This window comes from Ovis aries, chromosome 26, assembly GCF_016772045.2.
Source record: "Ovis aries strain OAR_USU_Benz2616 breed Rambouillet chromosome 26, ARS-UI_Ramb_v3.0, whole genome shotgun sequence".
NCBI classification, from domain to species: Eukaryota; Metazoa; Chordata; class Mammalia; order Artiodactyla; family Bovidae; genus Ovis; species Ovis aries.
Window position 1 is genome coordinate 2,309,738 of NC_056079.1, and position 15,809 is coordinate 2,325,546.

A 15,809-nucleotide genomic window follows, 5' to 3' on the forward strand; every position below is an offset into this window, starting at 1 on the left:
CCTAATTCCTGCACGTCTTTGCCTCCACTTGCTTCTTGTCATTATGGTCTCAGACACCCAAGTGGGTGTGAGGTGGTTTTGATTTGTGTTTCCCTAATGATTAATGATATTGAGCATCTTTTCATTTACTTGTTGGTCATTTTTATATCTTTGGAGAAATGTGTATTCACATTGGTTGCCAGTGTTTTAATTAGGTTGTTTGCCTGCTAAACATGTACTTGAGGAGGCCTTACGAATAGCTGAGAAAAGAAGAGAAGCTAAAGGCAAAGGAGAAAAGGAAATATATACCTATTTAAATACAGAGTTCCAAAGAATAGCGTAGAGAGATGAGAAAGCCTTCCTAAGTGAACAATGCAAAGAAATAGAGGAAAACATAGAATGGGAAAGGCTTGAGATCTCTTTAAGAAAATTAGAGATACCAAGGGAATACTTCATGCAAAGGTGAGCTCAATAAAGGACAGAAATGGTATGGACCTAACAGAAGCAGAAGATATTTAGAAGAAGTGGCAAGAATACACAGAAGAACTATACAAAAAAGATCTTTATGACCCAGATAACCACGATGATATGATCTCTCACCTGGATCCAGACATCCTAGAATGAGAAGTCAAGTCAGCCTTAGGGAATATCACTATGAATAAAGCTAGTGGAGGTGATGGAGTTCCAGTTGAGCTGTTTCAAATCCTAAAAGATGATGCTAGGCAAGTGCTGCATTTGATATGCCAGCAAATTTGGAAAACTCAGCAGTGGCCACAGGACTGGAAAAGGTCAGTTTTCATTCCAATCCGAAAGAAAGGCAATGCCAATGAATGTTCAAACTACTGCACAATTGCATTCATCTCACGTGCTAGCAAAGTAATGCTCAAATTCTCCAAGTCAGGCTTCAATAGTATGTGAACCGTGAACTTCCAGATGTTGAAGCTGGATTTAGAAAAGGCAGAGGAACCAGAGATCAAATTGCCAACATTCATTGGATCATCAAAAAAGCAAGAGAATTCCAGAAAAACATCTACTTCTGCTTTATTGACTACGCCAAAGCCTTTGACTATGTAGATCACAAAAAATGTGGAAAATGAATACCAGACCACCTGACCTGTCTCCTGAGAAATCTGTGTGCAGGTCAATAAGCAACATTTAGAACTGGACATGGAACAACAGACTGGTTTCAAATAGGAAAAGGAGTACCTCAAGGCTTTATTTTGTCACCCTGCTTATTTAACTTATATGCAGAGTACATCATGCAAAATGCCAGGCTGGATGAAGCACAAGCTAGAATCAAGATTGCTGGGATAAACATCAATAACCTCAGATATGCAGATGACACCACCTTTATGGCAGAAAGCGAAGAACTAAAGAGCCTCTTGATGAAAGTAAAAGAGGAGTGTGAAAAAGTTGGCTTAAAACCCAACATTCAGAAAACTAAGATCATGGCATCTGGTCCCATCATGGCAAGTAGATGGGAAAACAATGGAAACAGTGAGAGACTTTATTTTGGGGGGGGGGCTCCAAAATCACCACAGATGGTGACTGCAGTCATGAAAGTCAAAGACGTTTGCTCCTTGGAAGAAAAGCTATGACCAACCTAGACAGCATATTATAAAGCAGAGATATTACTTCACCAACAAAGTCCATCTAGTCAAAGCTATGGTTTTTCCAATAGTCATGTATGGATGTGAGAGTTGGACTATAAAGAAAGCTGAGCACTGAAGAATTGATGCTTTTGAACTGTGGTGTTGGAGAAGACTCTTGAGAGTCCCTTGGACTGCAAGGAGATCCATCCAGTCCATCCTGAAGGAAATCAGTCCTGAATATTCATTGGAAGGACTGATGTTGAAACTGAAACTCCAATACTTTGGCCACCTGATGTGAAGAACTGACTTATTTGAAAAGACCCTAATGCTGGGAAAGATTGAAGGCGGGAGGAGAAGGGAATGACAGAGGATGAGTTGGCTGGATGGCGTCACTGACTCAATGAACATGAGTTTGGGTAAACTCTGGGAGCTGGTGATGGACAGGGAAGCCTGGCATGCTGCAGTCCATGGGGTCACAAAGAGTCAGACATGACTAAGCAACCAAACTGAACTGAAATGTGTGCTGTTTAGCCATAGGGTTTATATATTCTGGATACATGTTCCTGAGTAGATACATGGCTTGTACTTTCTCCCATTCTGATTGGGGGGGGGGTGCGGGGTCTGTTTGTGTGCACGCAGCAAGGGGGCTTAGATTTTCTTAATATTTATTTTCATTTGGTTGACTGTTCCACATCTTAGTTGAGACATGCAATATCTAGTTCCCTGACCAGGGATCAAACCTGGGCCCCCACTGGAGAATGGAATCTTAGCCACTGGACCACTAGGGAGGTCCTTGGGGCTTCGGTTTTAATGGGGAAACCAATTTATTTTTGTTTTTTACACAATTTTTGCATTAGAGATGTCTTTCAAACTAACTTGCTTTAGTATCCATTTAAAGATAATCACTTTTTTTTTTTCAATTTGTCTACTGACTGGAGACAATTAAGAGGTTGCTTATTTTTATCCATAAAAATAGAGTGTAGCCATAACTCTGAAATGAATGGCTGTTGTTGAAACATTACTTACACATAGACTTTTCCTCATTAGTTGAATGGGAGACTTGCTTGTGATTCAAATTATTTTGTGAGGCAAATTGTTTTTCCTGACAATACACTCACCATCACATGAGAAGATCACTTGTTAAAGCAAGCTGTTCTTTTGATAGATTAAAAAGAAATGGGGCAGTGCAAAAAAATTCTCAACAGCAAAGTGGTGATTCTGGTCAGGCTGACTAGATCAGTAAACTCTGCCATCCACAGAGTATTGTGCACAGCTCGCTGGGGTGTCCTCAGACGGAATTACTAGAGCATGTGCCTTGGAGAAAGGAGGGCAGATAACCACAGGGTTTGGCTCAGAGCAAGATAAAACTTCACCATCATTAGTGCCGGCCTATTTTCATTATCTCAAAATAATGTGACCCCATTGAAAGCATCATCCCAGCCATGACTGACATTGTAATTTAAAGCTCTTCTATGTAAAAGTTCTTAATTTGGAAAGGTGGGTTTAGAGTATTGTATTATTAATTGTATAATTAATTGTATGATCCCTTTTGGTCAAGTTTATTTTTTTTCCCAAGCATGATATTATACAGTTTAATATATATGTCCTTTAGAATCCCTCAGGATATTGATAAAGGTTTTATGAAATGAGTACATCAGTGACAACTATCACCAAATATTACACTCATGTTCCTCTGAAAGACTGCTTGGCATCAAATCCTACACAGTGGTACTCCTCTATGTACCATTAATATGTTAGGAGCATTCTGTAAGTAGAAAGTAGCTGATAGTAACATGGCACTCATCTCATTACAAAAATTGCACCTTCTCATCTGTGTTGGCAGCAACATGAGTAAAGACGTGTGTGAGAAGAGCTTTAGCACAAAGCAGACCCTCATATTGACTCTCAATCTTCCCAGCAACTGGGAACAGACTCCCTACTGAGATTTCAGATGATGAAATAGGCTCCAGAGTGTTGTAATTCCTCCTGGATCACAGAACTAGCAAGTAGATGAGGTCAGCTTCACATCTAGTAGTTTTTTTTCATACATTTTTCTTGTCTAATTACTAAGATATACATCAAGTACTTGAGAAAGACATAAAGAAGGCAGGCAGGCATATTTGTCCCTTCTATCTAGAGCAAACTTCTTTCTCATATATATAAGTCGTGAATACTGTTCCACATCAACATGTAATCTTTGTTCTCTAATGACATATATTGAATTAAACTGTCTTATATTTAATATAACACATTGCATAAGATTGATGTAAGAAGCAATTCATTTATGATATATGTGTGAGATATTCAGGTTATTTCTAACTTCAACTATTAAGAATAGTCCTGCTGTATACATATCTGAATATGAAAAAAATCATAGTCACATTTGTCTGATTAAAAATCTTAGAGACAGAATTTTTTATAAAAGATTATTGTCAAATTATACACATCTACTCACACACTCACCAAAAATGAAGACCCAAGTGCCTTTTTCTAGTCCACACCAAATCTGACATTCTCATAGCTGAACATGATCTATCTTTGTTACCATAATACATATTTTTCAAGTTAATAACATGTATAACATCATATATGAAATGAATCACCAGTCCACATTCAATGCATGATACTGGATGCTTGGGGCTGGTGCACTGGGATGACCCAGAGGGATGGTACGGGGAGGGAGGAGGGAGGGGGGTTCATGATGGGGAACATGTGTATACCTGTCGTGGATTCATGTTGATGCATGGCAAAACCAATACAATATTGTAAAGTAATTAACCTCCAATTAAAATAAATAAATTTATATTAAAAATATCTTTTCATAGTTTATTGGCCATTTTAAATCACTCTGTCTTAATGATATTCTTAGGGTAATATAGTATGTTTATTCTTTGAATTTCCACTTTGCTTTCTTCCCATATTTTAATGTATTTCTTTGTATATTAAAGATATTCTGTGTCTGGCATATTTATGCCAGCTGATATTTCCTGTTTTGCTTGCTGATGAAGATTTTTTCATCCAGTTGTAAAATACATGTCTCTCCTGTTATTTTTGTTTGTTCCTTCCAGTCACATTTTCTATTGCATTCAGCTCAGTCACCTGCAGACCAGCCTGATATTTGATTTGAAAAATGATGTAAGTGCAGCATACCTTGCCTTTCCAGCTTGAATTTCCCAAAGTCTTTTCCATGTATGTCACCTTGAAAAGTAAACCCTCCTCTTTCAAGTCCGGATGATACCTGATACACATGAAAAGGAAGAAAACAACAAAAATTAACCATAACCTCTTTTTTATCATAATATAAATATTATTTCTATTTAAACATTAATGGTTAATTAGTTTAAACATTTGTCATTCCTTTGAGATTCCCATTTATAGTTAAAATTGAGAAATACGGATATGAACTTTCAACTAACAAACTGTCTCATTTTGATCTCCAAAACAGTAGTAAAATTTATACCTTATTTATAGGTTGAGTATCCTTTGTGAAGGGGGACACATGTGAATTACCTCAGAGCCTGCATTATGTGAAACTCAGTGTGTTACAGCAACTGTCTCCTGTGTATCATGTGAGGCCCTTTACACTCAAGTTTGATGATGAATTAGTACAGAAGCACTGGACTAACTTGCAAAAGAGACCATGAAGGGGCATCGGGGTCTCTCTCAGCACGTGCAGGGTGGTTATTGTGGCTTTGGGGAAAGTCTGGCTCCACTGTTACAGTGGGGTGTGGTCTGCATCTAAGCTCTTGTGTGTCTGGCAGGAACAGCTTGTCGTGCCGGGCCAGTTTCTTTTTGGTCTCAGAGACAGCTTTCTTCCATCAGATGATGAAGGCCAGGGCGAGGGCCCTGAGTTTTCACGGTGCAGACAGGACCCAGGTCATCTTGGAAGGAATCCCTGTTGGTGCCCCCAACTCTGTGCAGACATGATGATTAGAAAACCCTCCAGGAAGTACTCACATAACCATCCAGTCCCCAGTTATCATTCTCAAAGTTGCTGACGAAAATATCCACTGGACCTTTTATCTGAAAAGCTTTCAGAAGTAAGTGGGCCTCCTCCTTCTTGTAAACACCTAGGAAAGGATCATGAGTTATTCTTACATTGCAGAAATGCTTATGGAAAGGAAGGTAGGCACTTGGCCCATTTATGTGGAATATGATATACAGAGGATAGTGTTTTCAATAACAGCGATTAGTATTTTAATTTTTACAGTTTAGCTGTAGTCTTCCTTTTTTCCTAAAAATCACCTCTTATTGAAGTCATTGTCTGTCTCGAGTAAGTATTGTCTACTTCACACAATTCAACATGTTTATCCTACAGGAGGAAAAAAAGTAATATACACTCACTTATATTAAGTTTTTTAAATTCATCATTTTTATTCTGTTTGTACTCACTTCTGAGGACAGGGGTATGTATTATAGAAAAGAATAAGATACAAGACCCAGGGGATTAAACTACTGTGTATGAAATAACAAGCTAGAAAGATATATTGTATAGTACCAGATATTTTACAATAATTTTAAATGGAGAATAATCTATAAAAATATTGAATCACTAAAAAGATGATGTCTTGATAAAAACAGCTAATGCTCAAAGGACACGTGGAGAGTTTGTACACAATTCTTACAAAATTTCAGTGTGGGAAAATGTAAATATTTCTAAATCAGTTAAAAAAAAAGAGAGACCATAAAAATAGCCCCAAAAATAGCTACTTATATAGATGAACTGTGCTTATTAAAATGAAATGAATGGCTTGGTGGACAAAGGCCCTCTGAGTGACTGCTGAATGGTTTCGTCCAGGGTGTCTGGGTGTGTACTGGGGATGTGGGGGGATGTGCCTGCAGCTATGGCTAGTTCCCTACCCAGAGGAGGAACCAAATGAATAAGGAAACAAGGAAACAAACAGATATTTAATAATAGTAATAATGAACCCAAACGCCTTCTGTGCAGAGAGACAGGTTCAAGGGAAGGTCACACAGTTTCAGCAACTCCAGCAGTTAATTCCCACTTTCTCCCATTAGAGAAACAGACCTCTAAAACATTGCAGGAAGACTGTCCACTGGCCAGTCACACAAGAGGAATGGAACCCATGGGCAAGAAAGACCAATGGATGGGGAGGACCGCCTAACGAGCTGACTCTGGGCTGCTATCCATCGCCACCATCAGCATCTCTGTGTTCTTGGCATACAGTTTAACCTCTAAAGCTCTGAACCCCATTTCCACAAACTCTTAGTAGAGATAAGATATATGTATTCAGGAGATTTTTATGGTGATTAAATTACAGCACCCCATAGGACACCAGGTCCTGGCTGGCTTTCCAGGAGCATGACTTGTCCTTCCTCCTGTATGCTTCTTCCCAATCAGACTATACACAGCAGGTGGACTTCTGTCTAGCCACTGGGACTCAGTCTGAACACCTCTTGATACAAACTTTTCTCCAGATCCAAACCTAACTGCATCAAAGTCAAACTGGAGAACATTTCGTTTGGGAAAAAAGTCCAAACTCCATGAAGAAAAATATTATCCAAAGGACCTGGGTGAGCCTAAGAAATTGAATATTTTACAAAGTCTCAGTTATTCTGATCCAGAACTAGACTTGAAATCCCAGTCTATCTATTTATATATTCACAGGGTCAAGGTGCAAAGCAATCTTGGGGACCCTGGACCATGAATTCATAAATGAGTACCTGTTAAAAAATCTGTGAGTATGGGTTATTTTCCTTTTCCTAAATCCAGAGTGTGTGCACTGTTTTTAGGTGTTTTCCCAGGGCTTCCCTGGTGGCTCAGATGGTAAAGAATCTGCTTGCAATGCAGGAGACCTGGGTTTGATCCCTGGGTTGCAAAGATCCCCTGGAGGAGGGCATGGCAACCCACTCCAGTATTCTTGCCTGAAGAATCCCCATGGACAGAGGAGCGTGGCGGGCCAAGGTGCATGGGGTCACAGAGTCGGACACGACTCAGTGACTCAGCACAACACAGCAGCAGCCAGGGAAGCAGGAGAGTGAGACACGAGGGATGGGAGGAGTCCTGAGCGGCTGCCATACTTTGTGGAGGCGAACCATGTGTCTGTCTAGTCGTCAGTGACGTGTGGGTGCCCCTCAGGGGCCCTTTATGTTCAGAACCTGGGCTGGGACTTGTGGATAACATAGTCTGAACCCTTTGGAAGTTGTATAAGTGAGATAATTTGGAAAAAAAAAAAAAGGCAGTAGGTTCAGTCTCAAGGTGATTCTGTGTCCTGTGGGTTGATGCTCTCAACCCACATGGGCTGGAGATTCTAATCACTGAGATCCTGACCACAGAGCTCAAATCCTACTCCTGCCCTGTCACTTAGGAAGGCCACTTAGTTTTCCTGGGTATCTCTTTTTTTTTTAACCAGTAAAAAAAGAAAAAAGAAATGTTAATAATAATACTTAAATCAGAAGATTGATGCTAGAAGGAAATGAACAATATATATATATAAAGCACTTAAAAGTGTCTCTTGCTTAAAAATAAACCAGAGTTGGTTCTTTTCTTTTTAATTGTTTTTTTTTAAACTGAGACAGATCAATAAAAGCTCACCAGGAGCAAACAAGTTTTAAAGAATGACAGCAAGGGGATATCAAAACTGTGAATTTTGACGATGTGACTATCTGGATGTAGTCATATCTTTGATGTAACATGATCTGTGTGTAATCTGCAGGAAATTAATTTGCTTTTCTGTACTGGTTTTGTAACCTTTTAAATGAGGAAACAGAACCATCCTGCCCCAGTCACTGACATGACCTAGTGAGAGGCAGCAGGTGCAAAGCCCAAGTGACATCAGCCAGCACTTGGCCCGTGTTGGTGCCCCCTCAGCCAGAAGACTGACGGAGGGTCTGGTGAGGGAGCCCCGGGTGCCTACCTGCCAACTTCAGCTCCCCCTGGGAGTCAGTGAACGTCGCGTTCACTTTGCTGCTCGTTGCGTTGAACCAGTCGACAGTCAGGGTTGCAGGCTGTCTTTTCCCTAAATATTCGTAATATCCCTTCCACACCGAATGGATGAAAAACACATCTGAAGGAACTGTGGGGGGAAGAAACAGATGAATGTTAGCACACACAGAACAATTATGTTAGACGTTTTAATACACAGAAGGCATAGCATTGCTCATTAAGACAGCACGACAGTGACGATGGTGATGACGAAGAAGACCTGTCTCTGCGTCCCTTCACAGCAGGATTGTAAGAGTCAGGTGAGCCGGGCCGGGAGCAGGCAGGTTACTGTGGCGTGCAGACAGTCATGTCACTGGGGTGGATGCCAGCGCACCTGTGTTACCAGATCCGCCAGGGCCAGCGTGTGTAGTGAACTGGGACTGCGGACACTAGGTCAGGTCTCATCAGTCAGGCTGACCTGCAGACCGCTACTGCTGTGTCACTGACTATCCGAGTCCACCTGCTGTGGGGAGACTTAGGAGGCTCAGAGGAACTGACATCTGCCAGGGCCCTTCTGCCCTCAGAAAGCCTGCATTTCACAGCACCACTCTGACTGCTCAGACCCAGCTTACGGAAACAAAGATGCTTAATTTCCCAAGATCTTCATTTTGTAAGTAAAGCCAATCTCTCATCTAGCTCTTCTGCACTACTCTAATCCCCCTGATGAGAAATAGTCCAGAATTGGTAAGAAAGCTAGACTAAATGATGTCAAAAACCAAAGGCAAACTGTCTTCTTAAAATATTACAATTCATCTGGGACAGGAATTCTTACAAAGATTACTGAGCTATTCTCTCTTTTCACTGGTTACAAACAAACCTTTTCACATTTCTGCTAATGAATAAGTATAAAATCCTGCTATTTTTACAATATTGCTGTAACATTTTACAGGGGAATTGATGTAAATATGCATCAGTGAATCCACTAAATTTCTCTCCGCCCTGTCTCATGATATGTGTAAAATGTTTAGTTGGATGACATCCACCGTGAGTGGGACTGGTCAGAAGGTACTTTTGGACTTCCTAGGTATAAAGAAAGATGCTTGTCTCCCTAAATGTGTTTTTAGCAGACGCACTTACGGCCACAGTGCGGTGAGGTCAAAGCACAGAGTCCCTGGTTGTGCTTTTCTTTCCGGCTCCACTGGACGTTTGCCTGCTTTCCCAGACAGGCTGACCCTAAAGATGTCTCCCAACAACAGGACAATGTCAGCACTTGCTAGGGCTTTGATGGACCCAACTTCTTAATAGTAATAGTTTTAAAACTCAAGTTTGAACCAGAGACTTGACACAGGCCTCTGACACAGCTGCTGATTGATCAGGACACTGAGCAGGCCCGTTGTCAGCAGTATCACCGAGGCCCACTTTTCATCAGCAAGCCCAAGATGCCTCGTCTTCCTTTTCTAAAATAGCCTTTTAAACAGTATCCAGATCACTTTCCCAACTCGGAAGGGACACACCCAGTGGAAGCTGTGACTGTGCCTAGGTCCTCTCTTTGGCGGGTCGGGTGGGCCAGGCGGGCTGGGCAGCAGGAGCAGGTTGGCGGGGCAGCTCCGAGTGTGCTCAGCTGCGGCCACTGGGGACTTGGAGGGTCCTTTTTGGTCCGTGTTCTCTGACCTGCTGCTGGCGGTTTGCAGTGTAATGTAACCACCACAGTGGAGGTGCTAGACTGTGTGCCTATACAAAGAGGCCCGTTTCATCAGTGCTTCCCTTCAGAGAGGATAGGGCACACTGAGGTAGAGCTGATTCATACTGATGTTTGGTAGAAACCAGTGCAATATTGTAAAGCAATTATCCTTCAATTAAAAATAAATAAATTTTAAAAAGAGCCTGCAGATTTTTCACTGCCTACAACAAAACCAGCAAACAAAGCAGAACGAACACCACCACCACCACCACCCACTGTGCTTTCTTCCACTGCAGTAAATGTTGCCTGGATAGAGCACTGATTTCTCTGTTTGATTTTCAAATAACATTTACATAGAATAGTACAGAAAAACATTTTAAGGTAGGTCTCATACTTCATGGTGTGCAATGCATGAATTCCTTTAACCATGTTGGAACTTTTTGTCTCATTTAAGAATTAAATGCAAAACCCAGCAACTGTGACTGAACTTAACAGCATTTCACATGCTCTCTCCACATTTGATCCTGGAACAGAGTTTATGGCTAAGAAACCAGTGTGAAAACCTGAATTCAGAAAACACCAAAAAATGCAACTTACCTAAGTGTTTTCTGTTGTATTTTTGTTTGTTTGTTTGACTTACATTATAACTTGGGGACACACGATATTGTTTAAATATTCTCTAAATTTATAACAGCCCAGGTGATTTGGAGTAATGAACATCTTCATTAAGAAATGAAGCTGCACCCTTCCCGTTTGCTACAGCATGCATTAAGCAAGGTATCACACACAATAGAAAGCGAGAATTAATGTATCAGAGGTAGAGGATGGAGATACTTGGGGAAGGATGTACCCCACAACTGAACTGCTGGAATGCTCAGCTGTCATGATGTGTTGTTTACTGTAGCATCCTCGTGTGGAGGAAAGACGCACAACCCTCTTTATAAGGCTCTCCGTTATACCACATTCTGGCTCAACATTTGATGTGCACTTCTGCCTACAAAATGCCCAAGGTACCTTTTTGTAAAACAGTGTGAGACAATGACAGAGGTTTTCCTTTTAAGTATTGTTATTCCATTAACAAACCATGGTTATGAGAGAAACAGGAACCTGTGTGGGCTTGGTGTTTTAAATAACTGAAACTTTAATTTTTTTATAGACTAAAGGAATCAGAAATTTGTTTCTTTGGCTGCACAGAGTATAGTAGAGAACAGATAATCTTATTTGATTTAAATCTGTAACTGTTCTGGTATACAAACCTGGAGTTTTAGTAACTGTTTCATTAACTTCTCTCACTCCTTTACCTACAAGTAAAAAGACAAATTATCACTTTCAAAAAACATTTATTTTTGAATAAGTTTGAAAAAATGTCAAACCGAAGCAATGTTTGTTTCTCCAGATTTCTTGAATGCACAAAATAGTAATATCTTATACATCTCCATTTTAAACCCATATATTCACAGCATAATGTCCTTTGCTTTTGTGGGAAAACTGAGTTTCTTAGTGGAAATCAATTTGGATCTGACTTGTGCATTCAGTGTGCTACAACAGAGAGCCTTGTAAAGGAGGGTGTTTATACCCTTTCTCACTCCTCTTTGGGATCTCCTGCCCCTAAGGAAAGGTAATTTATGAAATTACTTTGTAAAGAGTTACAATCCATCTCAATTTTCCAAGTCCCCACCCTGATCAATGAACTCACGAATTAGCAGTGAACATCAAAATACTTCCCCTGCAAAATGTTTAATTTGGTCTGTCAACTTAGATTTAACTCATAATCTCTTTGATGTCATAGTTTTGTATCAAACTACAAATTACTACTTTTTTTAAAAGTATGTATTTGTCTATTTCAGTGAGAGAGAGGAAAGGGAGACATAAGTGACTTAATTCCTAACATGAATTTGACTGAAGATTTATGAGGGGATTTTGACAGAAAGTTGTTTCTGGAGAATTTTGACAGAAAATAGGGAGATTCCAAGGACATCCCAAATCCTGAGGGGCAGAACGAGTTTCCGAGGGATTGCCGAGGGGCAGAAGAGGGGATTCCTGAGGGGCAGAAGGGGGTTTCTGGGGGATTCCCCATCAGCAGACGGTGGTATCTGGGGGATTCCCCACCGAAAGAAGAGGGTTTGGGGGGGAAATCTGAGGGGCAGAAGAGAGTTTCTGGAGGAATCCTGAGGGCAGAAGGGAGTTTTCCCGGGAATTCCCCGCCAACAGAAGGTGGTTTCCTGGGGATTCCCCACCAGCGGAGGATGGATTCCGGGGATTGCCTGACAATAGAAGGGAGATTTCAGGGGGATTCCCCACAGGCAGATGGTTTCCAGGAGATTTCCCAGCAGTGGCAGGTGGTGTCTGGGGTATTCCCCGAGGACAGAAGTGGGTTTCCAGGGAATCCTGAGGGCAGAAGGTAGTAAGTATCCAGGGGAATCCTGAGGGGCAGAAGGGTGTTCTAGGTCGGGGGGAATCCTGAGGGCAGAAAGTGGTTTCTGGGGAATTCACCACCAGTGCAAGGTGGTTTCCGGGGATTCCTCCCTGACAGAGGTGGTTCCCAGGGGAATCCTGAGGGCAGAAGGGCATTTCTGGTGGAGTCCTGAGGGTAGAAGGCGGTTTCTGGTGAAATCTGAGGGCAAAAAAGGGTTCTGGGGGATTTCTGAGGGCAGAAGGAGCATTCTGGGGGATTCTTCACAGCAGAAGGTGGTTTCTGGTGGAATCCTGAGGGCAGAAGGGGTTTCCAGGGGAATTCTGAGGGCAGAAGGGGATTTCTGGTGGAATCCTGAGGGCAGAAGGAGGTTCTGTTGGAATCCTGAGGGCAGAAGGGGGTTTCCAGGGGGAATCCTGAGGGCTGAATGGGGTTCTGGATTGGAATCCTGAGGGCACAATGTGTTTTCTAGGGGAATCCTGAGGGCAGAATGTGGTTTCCAGGGGGATCCTGTGGGCAGAAGGGGGTTCTGGGATGGAATCCTCAAAGCAGAATGTGGTTTCCACGGGAATCCTGTGGGCAGAAGGGGGTTATGGTGGAATCCTGAGAGCAGAGTGTGGTTTCCATGGGAATCCTGAGGGGTAGTGTGGGGTTTCCAGGGCAGTCCTGAGAGCACAAGTGGATTTCTGGTGGAATCCTGAGGGCAGAAGGGGTTTCTGGGGTTGAATTCTGAGGGCAGAATGGGGTTCTGGTGGACTTCTGAGGGCTGAAGGGGTTTCTAGGAGAATTCTGAGGGCAGAAGGGGGTTCTGTTGGAATCCTGAGGGCATAAGGGGGTTTCTTTTTGGGACAATCATGAGGGTAGAAGGGGGTTTCCAGGTGAATCCTGAGGGGAGAAGGGTGTTTCTAGGGGAATCCTGAGGGCCGAAGAGGATTTCTTGTGCGATCCTGAAGGCAGAAGGAGGTTCTGGGGGAATCCTGAGGGCAGAAGGGAGTTTCTGGGGGAATCCTAAGGGCAGAAGGTGTTTCTAGGGGAATTCTGAGGGAAGAAGGTTGTTTTGGTAGAATCCTGAGGGCTGAAGTGGGGTTCTGGGGTGGAATCCTGAGGGCAGAAGGGGTTTCTAGGGGAATCCTGAGGGGCAGTAAGGGGTTCCAGGGAATCCTGAGGGCACAAAGGGTTTCTGGTGGAATCCTGTGGGCAGAAGAGGGTTCTGAGGTGGTAGAATCCTGAGGGCAGAATATGGTTTCCAGGGGAATCCTGAGGGTAGAAGGGGGTTCTGGTGGAATCCTGAGGGCTGAATGGGGTTCTGGGCTGGAATCCGGAGGGCAGAATTGTGTTTCTGGTGGAATTCTGAGGACAGAAGGTAGTTTCTGATGGAATCCAGAGGGCTGAGGGGGTTCTGGTGGAATCCTGAGGGCAGAAGGGCGTTCTATGAATCCTGAGGACTGAAGGGGGTTCTGGGCTGGAACGCTGAGGGCAGAAATGGGTTTCCGGTGGACTCCTGAGGGCAGAAGGAGTTTTCTGGTAGAATCTTGAGGGCAGAAGGGGTTTCTAGAGGGGATCCTGAGGGGCAGAAGGAGGTTTCCTGGGGAACCCTGACTGACATAGAGAATTCTTTCCTTCAGAATGGAAAAGTGCCGACTACACACAGGCTCCAAGCAGCTCCTCCTAAAGGCGTGGGCTGCATCTCACTGTCATGTCTGCTTCTGTTGCTTTGCATCATGTCCAGGTGTGGTTTGGTGAAGAAGCTGAAGGTGTGTTGCTGTCAGCTCTGACTCGACGTTACTTTTATATGGAAATACACAACTTTGTGAGTCATTAGTACATCATTCTGGTATTAATTGTTTTTGTAAGTTTTAAAAGTGGAACCAATGTCAAGGACACATAAACTTATATTCTACCACTAAATAGCTGTGGCCTGAAAAATAACAGACCTATGTTATATATTCACCAACGTTGGTGATCTTTGCCCATTTTCATTAAAAAATACATTTTCCAAAGACATACTGTATTTTATTTTCCTTTTAACTCAGTGTGTTTTTCTTTGACTTAAAATGGAATTTGCAATTAATGAGACCTGCACCTCTCCTTAGCTTGTGCTGCCTCTGCATTCAACACAGATTGCACACATATTCACACACACGGCTCACACACAGCATGCACGGATTTGGGGGAAGGGTGACGGACAGTGCCTCCAAGAAGCTACTACTTGGGCATCTTCCACCTGGACACGAGCCTGGTGGGCAACTGACACTCATCCTGGTCTGCAAGGACCCACTGTCACTTCTCACCAGTAACTTACTTTTACAGACAGGGGACTTCCCTGTCCATTTCATGTCTGCTTTACATGTCCTGTGCTCAGATCCACCTGCGAGGAAGAACCCCGGATGGCAGGTGTACACCAAGGTGTAGCCAAAGGTGGGGAGGTCAATGGCTCTCACATCTGCATGGGCTGGCGTTTCAGGCTGGCGGCAGGCGTGAGCTGAAATGGGATTTAGTCCATTAGTATGTTCACTGGAGCCTAAGCATGTGTATCTAAGGAAATACAGAGAAAGAGATGGAAATGGCTATAAAGTTAGTTTACCATTTAAAATTGAGAATACGGGAGCTTTACAGATCACTGTCATTCTGGTCTCTGCAGCTTACAGCACAGCAGAGTCTTGGTGTTGCCAGGTCTCTCTCTTCCTCTCCCTCCACCCCTCCCTCACTCTCTCCTTCTCTGTCTCTATCTGTCTGTCTTCTATATATCATCTATCTATCTAGTCTCCTTTGCATACATGTGTATATGTAATTATGAATAGAAATTTAGAAATCATAGCTTTAAAATAAACACTTCTGACATGCTGTTAAGGTAAGTGGGGCCTCCCTGGTGGCTCAGATAGTAAACACTCTGTTTGCAACGCAGGAGACCTGGGTTCCATCTCTGGGTCAGGGACATCCCCTGGAGAAGGGAATGGCTACTCACTCTCGTATTCTTGCCTAGAGAATTCCATGGACAGAGGAGCCTGGCGGGCCATAGTCCCTGGGGTCACAGAACTGGACATGACTGAACAATTAACACTATGATAAATGATATGTTAAATTTCTTAAAAGAGAAGCCCTTTAAACTAAACACAGACAGATTAATGTATATTTTAAAATATGCTTTGATTTTTGTCCAGTGCCAACTAGCAAATTTACTGCTCAGTTAAATGAATAATTAATTTTGGCCAAAATCCACTGTGTGTCTAGAAAATTAATTGAAATATAGATTCTTAT

At 42.5% G+C, this 15,809-nt stretch overlaps 1 protein-coding gene across 1 annotated transcript in view; it reads right to left on the reverse strand.

Annotated features, from left to right (window-relative positions):
• CSMD1 (CUB and Sushi multiple domains 1) overlaps window positions 1–15,809 on the reverse strand; it is a 2,070,567-nt gene that overhangs the window by 7,946 nt on the left and 2,046,812 nt on the right. Inside the window, exons 64-68 of the mRNA XM_042241416.1 lie at window positions 14,854–15,033; window positions 11,395–11,439; window positions 8,450–8,608; window positions 5,529–5,641; window positions 4,722–4,809 (exon numbers count right to left, since the gene is read on the reverse strand). Coding sequence (XP_042097350.1) covers window positions 4,722–4,809; window positions 5,529–5,641; window positions 8,450–8,608; window positions 11,395–11,439; window positions 14,854–15,033 — 585 coding nt within the window. The remainder of the gene's footprint in view (window positions 1–4,721; window positions 4,810–5,528; window positions 5,642–8,449; window positions 8,609–11,394; window positions 11,440–14,853; window positions 15,034–15,809) is intronic.